This window comes from Physeter macrocephalus, chromosome 1, assembly GCF_002837175.3.
Source record: "Physeter macrocephalus isolate SW-GA chromosome 1, ASM283717v5, whole genome shotgun sequence".
Classification (NCBI taxonomy): Eukaryota; Metazoa; Chordata; class Mammalia; order Artiodactyla; family Physeteridae; genus Physeter; species Physeter macrocephalus.
Window position 1 is genome coordinate 93239103 of NC_041214.2, and position 10630 is coordinate 93249732.

General features: G+C 35.7%; 1 protein-coding gene across 1 annotated transcript in view; it reads right to left on the bottom strand.

The window, feature by feature from the left end:
- STXBP5L (syntaxin binding protein 5L) overlaps positions 1 to 10630 on the bottom strand; it is a 387732-nt gene that overhangs the window by 87484 nt on the left and 289618 nt on the right. Inside the window, exons 19-20 of the mRNA XM_024120465.2 lie at positions 4884 to 5035; positions 2820 to 2891 (exon numbers count right to left, since the gene is read on the bottom strand). Of these exons, the coding sequence (XP_023976233.1) occupies positions 2820 to 2891; positions 4884 to 5035 (224 nt within the window). The remainder of the gene's footprint in view (positions 1 to 2819; positions 2892 to 4883; positions 5036 to 10630) is intronic.

Here is a 10630-nt window from a genome sequence, read left to right on the forward strand (position 1 = left end):
TCTTTTATGGCCTTCTGAGGACTTGATTTTACTCCTGTCTTGACACGTTAATTCTTTGTTTAGAAGAAACTATGATTTCTTTTGCAAAATTCCATTGAACCCAGAAGCCATGTCTACTCTCATTTATCAAATTTGAAAAGTCCGCTGGCTATTCATGTGAGCAAAAAGAGTCTCCTGTCATGCTCTGTCTCACTACCATCATTGTTGACTTGCTGAGCTCATACTTGTGCTGGGTGTAGAGGATAATAACAATTTTAGATATGGTCTTCAGGTTCTTATCATGCATTTATAAAGGTAGAGAATATGCATAAAAATACAAATCTAAATACCAATTAAATGGTTCAGACACTACTGTGTAGAAGCCTGTACACCGTAGGCACTATAGGCATTTAAATTAAGGAATTGGTGCAAAGGGCTCTAATGGCAGCAGGAAAGGTTTACTATAGGGAGTGAAATCTAAGGAAAGTTTCCAGAGAGTTGCCAGGAGAGTTTCACTTATAAGTAAATTATAAGTGTAGTAAGATACATACACTGGCTTAAGTGTTTTTATAGGAGTAGTAGAAAATTCATTTGAAGATGCAGATAAGAATTATATTTTAGAGTACCCTGAATGAAGGTTTAAAATCTTGGCTTTTTTATTCTGAAGGCAACATAAGATTATTGAAATAATGAACTTTAACCTTAATATCATGGTTGATATTGTAGAATTCAGATTAAGAGCCTGCTTCTTATCCTCAGTATCCAACTTTTTACTATAAAAGCATTACATGTTTATTATAGAAATACCATAAAATACATTAAAAGAAATTTATAAAATCTACAGTCTCATGTTCCAGAAACTTTTTCTATCTGTACAGATGGATGCATTCTCACACACACACACACACACACACACACACACACACACACACAGTAGGGGGATTCTACCTTGAGAAGGCTAAACTAGGATTCTGAAGTCTGAGTATGTGTTAAACCACCTGGAAACTATTTTCAGGAAATATTTTGGCTGAAACTGTTTAGGTGGTAGGGGATGGGTAACGAAGAATAGTATAGGGGAGAGGTCAGCAAATTTATGTGAGGAGCAAGACAGTAAATATTTAGGTCTCATGGGTCATATGTTTTTTTTTTTTCAGGTGGGCAATTTTTTTAAACATCTTTATTAGAGTATAATAATTGCTTTACAATGGTGCGTCAGTTTCTGCTTCATAACAAAGTGAATCAGTTATACATACACATATGTCCCCATATCTCTTCCCTCTTGCATCTCCCTCCCTCCCACCCTCCCTATCCCACCCCTCTAGGTGGCCACAAAGCATCGAGCTGATCTCCCTGTGCTATGTGGTTGCTTCCCACTAGCTATCTATTTTACGTTTGGTAGTGTATATATGTCCATGCCACTCTCTCACTTTGTCCCAGCTTACCCTTCCCCCTCCCCGTGTCCTCAAGTCCATTCTCTAGGGGCCATATGGTTTCTGTTGCAACTACTCAACTCTGCCATTGTAGTTTGGAAGCACCAGAAACAATATGTAAATGAATGAGTTTGGCTGTGTTCCAATACAACTTTTATGGAAATTTTAATTATGGAAACAAAAACTAAAATTTCATATAACTTTCAGGTGTCAAGAAATGTTATAATACCTAATAAGTTTCTGTTTTAGTAACAGCAGAAGCCAACACAAATATGTGTTCTATCACAAGGCACCAGGAGTAGAGGCGGTGGGAAGCACTCAAAAAGGGGGTGCTCAGAGTAGAAAACTAGAGAATAGTTCCGAGTAAAAATAAGTCACCCTGTGCACCCCAGAAAAATTTTAAGGCTTTCACAGGTATTGACTTCCTTTAGCTAATGGAACACAAAATTTTAGGTTTTTATAAGTGATGTAATTCCATTAAGTATATACAAGCTGGTGAGGTGAAGTCTGAAGAAATTCAGGATACGAGCAACAAACATGTATGTATGTATCCATATATACATTTTATACAAATATGAGATTGTTTTATATGATCTCATATTTGTATGAGATCTCATATACTTTTTTTATATAAAAAGTAAAGTAAAACTTTACTTTTTAAGTAAAGTTCTTTTTAAACATATTGATTAACATATTATATACATCTTCTCATGTCAATAAATATTCACCCATAATATCACTAGTATCATCTGCACCTCCAATCATACTCTAACTCCCCACTCTTTCTGCACCATTTGATAGAATATCTGACACACCATCTTCAGATTTGCATTTGCTATCATGGTAAATGTTAATATTAGTGACTTTTATTTGTGACCTTAATTCCCCAGTTTCACAGTGTTTGTTTCCTAAAATCACTATAGAAATGTGTTTGTATATTCTATTTTAGTGAAAAGCATCAGAAATCCTACCTCTAAGAAATCTAATTACATTAGAAAAAGCAAGTATTGTGGCCCTGGTTACAATAATTTTATAAAATGGCCAAAGGCATAAGGTTTCCAAAATAAGCATTCAATTATTATTGATGCTAGAATATCAGGTTTATTATTTACAAGGACACCATGGCTTTTCCTCCTTAAAACAAAAGACAGTGGCTCTTGGACTAATAGCACATGGTACACATGATTTGAAATAAACACTGAAACAATGAATATGGGTAAATGATATAACTATTTGAAATATTTATATAATTTTTATTAAAATTATCAGGTTGCATTTCCATAACAAAACAAAAATTTGCATGCATGCTGAATGTGTTTTTAAAAACACATTACTGAGCACAGATATATGGATTTAACTCAAGCATTATGACTTAAAAAAAGCTATTTGCCTAACCTTTATAGAACTTACTCTGATAGGAAGTACGGATCCGTTTCGTTAAATCAGGATAAAAGTTAGACAGGCCACGCATGCAAAAGTTGTCTTTGGAACATGCCAGAACACCAGCATCAGCAGCAGGCAGAAGAAAGAGAGAAAAATAGTCTAAAGTGAAAGGAAGTGATATCATACCAGAATATAGAACAGCCAAGATGAAGAAATTGCAGCAAGTTTAGGTAATCAAATTAGAAAGGACATATTAAAAAAATAAATCAATTAGAAAGTGAGGTGATTGATAGATGAATAATGAGAATGCTGTAGTAATTTTATTCAATCAATCAAATAGCTTATAAAAATAAATGGCATATTTCTCTTTATGCTTTTTACATAGTAAACTTATTTAGCTTATAAATAATATGTATGTTACCTCATAAATATAAAAATGGTTGTCTTTAATCTTCAGTATTAACAAGAAAGCTTAGGGATTTTAGTCTTTTTTTTTTAATAACAAAGTGAGTACTCATATATACTAAATACAAGCAGAGTTTACAACTTCATCACAGTTTTTCCTAATTTTAAAGTCATTAAAATTCTGAGCTCTAATCATAATTTTTGAGGCTCAGTAAGTTTAAATTAAATAATAATTGTATTACCTCTGTCAAAATATACACTTTGTCATCCCACTGTGTATATCCAGCAAGTAATTTAGATGCTGTCTTAGGATCCACAGCTTTTCTGATTCAATTAGTGTTTCAGCATGCAAACAGTGCCTACTATCCCGTAACATCTTTCTATCACGAGTCCATGAACTTTCAAAAGTCAACTTTCTCTTTCTCAATCGTGAGGGAATCTCATGGTACATTCATGCACAATTTCTCTTATTCTGCCTTTCTTTCAAAAGCTAGTAGTGGTAGAAGCAGAACCTGTCTAATTTTACATTGCTAGCACTCATAAAATATTGCTAAAAGTTGAGATCCCTAACAAAAAACAAAGAAACTCCAGGTTCTGAAGGAGAACTTTGTGCTCCTGAAAAGGGTCTAAATTAGCAATTTGGAAAGGGTTTAGGTTTACAAAAGAAAGATTAACAAAGAAGGAGAATTTCAGTATATAAAGTAATTTTTCATTAGTCCAAAAGGAAACTTCATTTATTACCACATTCAGATGTTAAATTTGGCACATTTGCTATTTAGAAAATAACATCTACCATAATGTACTCTTTTTACTTTAAAATAGTCTTTACATGGGTATATTTAGTAAAAGTGTCAATATTCAACGGATTATTTTAAAAAACAGTAGAAAATTTTAAAAACTGTATAAAATAACACATAATACTATAGATGCATTTCCACCTGCAAACCTTTTAGCTCAGCCAATTTTTTACCAACTAAACTATGTCCGTGGACAGAAAATATACAAAATGTTGGCAATGTTTGCAAAGCCAACTATTTGGATATATACTGAAATTTTAGTACAACTTTGGATAATTTGGCCTATCAAGGTTTGGCATTATACGTAGAAAGTATTTTGGCTTGTATTTTAGTAACTTTATATATTTTTCTAATTTGTCCTGTCAAGAAAAATATCATCTTTCATAGCATTTTAAAATGTTAATAATCTTTACTGCATTTGTGAAAATACCTCCAAGAAAGTCACCATCCAACAAAGAAAGGTGACAGCCAAAAAATGGAGTTAATTTAAAAAATTAAAACTAGTGAATGACCTTAAGTTATATTTTTAAAGCTATCATATATTAGAAGAAAACTATCCCAGTTAACACAACCATTGCAAGCAGCTTTTTCAACTAGAGAGCCTGATTTTCTTAGCATTTTTATATTTAATACCTTCTTATTTTTTAGGAATTCAGCTTAAGAAACTTGAGATCCTTCCTAACGTTAACAACAAATTGAAGTTTAAACACCTCCTTCACCCTTTCAAAGATTCTTACTATGTTTCTGACCAATTTTACTTACGTGGTATTGTAAATTATGTTGACTTTATATTGCTGTGCATTTGAATAGCATCACAGAAGAAAGACAAGAAATCTAAAGGTAAGAAAACAGGTGAACTAATCAAGTTCATGACGATCTTATCTCCTACCTGCAATGAACTGCTTGTTTTTTCGAGGAGACCGTGGTTGTCGTTGGTATAGGTCACTTGATCTATATAGGTCAATGGTCCCCATGCTTAACAGTACTGTCTTCTGTATAAAATCCACCACAGCCAACCCATTGCAGTTCCCAAATGCAACTCTGAGAGAAAAAAAAAATGCAACTAGAATGTATTACACGAACCATTATTATTTTTATCTCTGAATTTAAAAATTAATAAGATTATTGGAAAGTAATGCTTTAGGGCTGGGTAAGTCAGGCAGTGACTGGTGAAAGGAAGGATATGGTGCCTTTACATAGGATAGGTTAACCTTATATAATAGCCATGACCACTGCAAAAAATAAGAATGACCTGCAATCATATTTTCTCATATATTTTATCATGTAAGTAGTGATTACTCAACCTGCTCTTTAACTTGATTTTATGTTTTTACAGACGAATCATATAAAATATTTTTGCTATGAAGGGGGGAATAGATCAAGAAATGTCACACTTCAATAGCTACAGCTGCTTAGGTATGCAATTAGGTGACTTTTTCAAATAATAATTATTAGGTTCAAAATTAATTCTATTCTTAAACAGAGTATATATTTAACACAAGATTTTACATAAAGATTAACTTCATATATCAAAGGTTTTGACACCATAGTAGATATGAACAGAGATCTAACTTATTCACAAAAATTTAAAAATGTCTCAATCTTTTATTCTTTATTTTTTCCCATTTATTAAAATACAAAGGCCATTTGATTAATTTCTTCACTAAATCTCCTGAAAACTTAAAATGGATCTCCTAAGCAGGCATTTTGGTCACCTTAACAATTGGCATACACTAAACTCTCTTTTTCTCCATTTACAACATGTCCTCTAGCTGAACAATTGTAAATCTGCTTTTTGTTTCCTAAACTAAATATAAAACAGTTGTATAAAAGTTGTTTTGCTCATTTTATATAATTCCATATTGTTTTATTACTTAGATTGAATATGATTGACAAATCATCCGCTTACTCTAAATCTAGTTATTTCTATTCCACCATATTGCCTTCCTCACAAAAAGTGAAAAGTTTTGCTACCATACTGTACTAGATGTTTTGCTATTTTACATAAAGTTCTACATCTTCCAGGAAGACAGACTCTGGAAAATTGGAAAAAACATTGTTATAAAAGTCAGAAGATCCTATCTCATCATTTACAGGTTATGCGACTGAGAAAAATTAATGAATATTGTGAGGCCTTAGCTTCTTTACTTTGTAATGAGAATTATAATGCTAGATTTATCTACTTCACAGAGCTTTTATGAGCATCAGGTCAGAAATGTTATTAAATTACTTTGAAAATTTTCCACACAAAAGTAGAATTGATCTTAATATTATTATAAGTGCAATATTATACATACTACATATTATAGCAAATTAATATCTCTAAACTTTTAATGTTAAAAAGTAGTTAATTACTTCTGCTTACAGGTATGAGAGAGTTCCCAAATGCAGTACTGAGAAGAGAAAAAAAGGCAACTAGAATGTATGACACCAACAAAAATAATTTTCTTTTTGAATTAAAAATAAGAACACTGGGGACTTCCCTGGTGGTGCAGTGCTTAAGAATCCACATGTTAATGTAGGGGACACGGGTTCGATCCCTGGTCCGGGAAGACCCCATGTGCCGGGGAGCAACTAAGCCTGTGAGCCACAACTACTGAAGCCCATGTGCCTAAAGCCCATGCTGTGCAACAAAATCCACCGCAATGAGAAGCCTGTGCACCACAACGAAGAGTAGCCCCCACTCGATGCAACTAGAGAAAGCCTGCATGCGGCAACAAAGACCCAACGCAGCCATAAATAAATAAGTAAGTAAGTAAGTAAGTAAGAATCCTGGAAAGTTATACCTTAGGTTTGGGGAGGTTAGGCAATTGTTGAAAAGTCAATATGGATGCTGGATTTAATCTCCTACCTTAACTAGGAAGCTGAACAAAATATGTTAAACGGCAGTTTTCACACATTGGTCAACAGGCAACATAGAATAAGATGAGAGAAGGATAACAATCGAAGTAAACTTTAGTTTAAACTAAGTGTTCTAGCTTACTGAATGGAGAGATTTCCCAGGAAACCGAAACTCAAGGAGAGATCAGAAGTCTCACCAAACCGAGGAGACAGAAATCAGAGTCTAATGTGGCAAAAACAGAATTTACGAGGCAAAATACTAGATAGAAGAGAGCTGCATAGATAGAAAGAATACACCAGAGATTTATAGAACGGTTCTCTTGAAATTTTGTCTGGGTACTGATCTGTGCATCCATGTGAATAAACTACCACAGGCTTGGGAACGAACCACCAAAAGGATAAAGCAGAACAATTCACAAAGCTCATACAAGGCTGAGAATATTTCATGTCACTACCAGCCAAACTGCTGAGATCTCCAACTACATGGGAAAATAGATATAGGGGTGTCACTTCAGTAGTGGGAACAAATTAGCCATAAACTAAAGGCTTGTCTAGACCCACCCTAAAAAAGCTTAAAAACAATGATTCTAAGTACCATAACTTCCTTCCAGATAACTGTCTATTGAAAAGAATCCAACAGAATATCACCATAAATGTAAAATTCACAGTGTTAACTATATGAAAAGTAGTCTATATGAAAAGTAGTAGGTATCAAAAAAAGACTGATAACCAGAGGAAAAAAGTAAATCACCAGAAACATAGCTAGAAATAAAACAGATGATAAAATTAGCAGAAAAGGATATTAAAAATGCTTTGGAAAATATATTCCAGATATTCAAGAAGGCTGAGGAAAACATGAATGTGATAAAGTGAGAATTAGAAGATATTAAAAAGACTCAAATTTCAAGAGATAATTTTATCATTTCAGATATAATTTATCTGAATATTAGACATAGCAGAGAAGACTAGTGAACTTGAATAAATAGCAATAGAAAATTTCCAAAAAGAAACATGAGAGAGAAGAAAACCCCAAAGCATCACTGACCCCTGGGACAAAATTGAGCAGTCTAGAATAAATGTAATTGGAGCCTCAGAAAGGAAGATCAGCAGAAAACATATTTAAAGCAATGAAGCCAAAATAGCAAAATGATAGCCAAACTTGGTAACAGTAAACCTAAAGATCCAAGAAACTCAAAGGATCCTAAGCAGAATAAACATAAAGAAAAATACATCATCACATTGTTGAAAACTAGTGATAAAGAAAAAATGTTAAAAGCAGCCAGAGAGAAAAGATATATTTCCTACACAGAGGCAAAGATAAGAATGATGAAATCTACTCATTGGAAACTACACAGTCCAAAATGACATGACATCTTGAAAGCAACAAATGATTATAATGGGTCAAAATAAAATTCTATACTCAGCACATATCTTTCAAATGGTGAAATACAGATTTTTACTCATGAATAAAAATCTGAGGGAATTCATCACTAGGAGACATGTACTATAAGAAATAATAAAGGAGGAGATTGGTTCAAGATGGCAGAGTAGAAGGACATACTCTCACTCCCTCTTTCGAGAACACCAGAATCACAACTAACTGCTGAACAATCATCGACAGGAAGACAGTGGAACTCACCAAAAAAGATACCCCACAAGCAAAGACAAAGGAGAAGCTGCAATGAGATGATAGGAGGGGCGCTATCACAATAAAATCAAACCCCATAACTGCTGGGTGGGTGACCCACAAACTGGAGAACACTTATACCACAGAAGTCCACCCACTGGAGTGAAGGTTCTGAGCCCCACGTCAGGCTTCCCAACCTGGGGGTCTGGCAATGGGAGGAGGAATTCCTAGAGAATAAGACTTTGAACACTAGTGGGATTGGACTGCAGGACTTTGGCAGGACTGGGGGAAACAGAGACTCCACTATTGGAGGGCACACACAAAGTATGCACATCAGGACCCAGGGGAAGGAGCAGTGACCCCATAGGAGACTGAACCAGACCTACCTGCTAGTGTTGGAGGGTCTCCTGCAGAGGCGGGGGGCAGCTGTGGCTCACCAAGGGACAAGGACACCAGCAGCAGAAGTTCTGGGAAGTACTCCTTGGCGTGAGCCCTTCCAGAGTCGGCCATTAGCCCCACCAAAGAGCCCAGGTAGGCTCCAGTGTTGAGTTGCCTCAGGCCAAACAACCAAGAGGGAGGGAACCCAGCCCCACCCATCAGCAGACAAGTGGATTAAAGTTTTACTGAGCTCTGCCCACCAGAGCAACAGCCAGGCCTACCCACCACCAGTCCCTTCCATCAGGAAACTTCCACAAGCCTCTTAGATAGCTTCATCCACCAGAGGGCAGAGAGCAGAAGCAAGAAGAAATACAATTCTGCAGCCTGTGGAATAAAAACCACATTCACAGAAAGATAGACAAGATGAAAAGGCAGAGGGCGATGTACCAGATGAAGGAACAAGATAAAACCCCAGAAAAACAACTAAATGAAGTGGAGATAGGCAACCTTCCAGAAAAAGAATTCAGAATAATGAGAGCAAAGATGATCCAGGATCTCGGAAAAAGAACAGAGGGAAAGATCGAGAAGATGCAAGAAATGTTTAATAAAGACCTAGAAGAATGAAAGAACAAACAGAGATGAATAATACAATAGCTGAAATGAAAAATACACTAGAAGGAATCAATAATAGCAGAATAACTGAGGCAGAAGAACAGATAAGTGACCTGGAAGACAGAATGGTGGAATTCACTGCCGCAGAACAGAATAAAGAAAAAAGAATGAAAAGAAATGAAGACAGCCTAAGAGACCTCTAGGACAGCATCAAACGCAACAACATTCGCATTATAGGGGTCCCAGAAAGAGAAGAGAGAGAGAGAAAGGACCTGAGAAAATATTTGAAGAGATTATAGTCGAAAACTTCCCTAATATGGGAAAGGAAATAGCCGCCCAAATCCAGCAAGTGCAGAGAGTCCCATACAGGACAAACCCAAGGAGAAACATGCCAAGACACACAGTAATCAAATTGGCAAAAATAAGCAAAGAAAAATTACTGAACGCATCAAGGGAAAAATGACAAATAACATATAAGGGAACTCCCATAAGGTTAACAGCAGATTTCTCAGCAGAAACTCTACAAGCCAGAAGGGAGTGGCATGATATACTTAAAGTGATGAAAGGGAAGAACCTACAACCAAGATTACACTACCTGGCAAGGATCTCATTCAGATTCGATGGAGAAATCAAAAATTTTACAGACAAGCAAAAGCTAAGAGAATTCAGCACCACCAAACCAGCTCTACAACAAATGCTAAAGGAACTTCTCTAAGTGGGAAACACAAGAGAAGAAAAGGACCTACAGAAATAAACCCAAGGGCTTCTCTGGTGGCGCAGTGGTTGAGAGTCTGCCTGCCAATGCAGGGGACACGGGTTTGTGCCCCGGTCCAGGAAGATCCCACATGCCGCGGAGCAGCTAGGCCTGTGAGCTATGGCTGCTGGGCCTGCGCATCCAGAGCCTGTGCTCCGCCATGGGAGAGGCCACAACAGTGAGAGGCCCACGTACCACAAAAAAAAAAATAAATAAAAATAAAATAAAAAAATAAGCCCAAGATATTTTTTGATCCACGTCCTAGAGTAATGGAAATAAAAACAAAAATAAACAAATGGGACCTAATGAAACTTGAAAGCTTTTGCACAGCAAAGGAAACCATAAACAAGACGAAAAGATAACCCTCAGAATGGGAGAAAATATTTGCAAATGAAGCAACTGACAAGGGATTAATCTCCAAAAT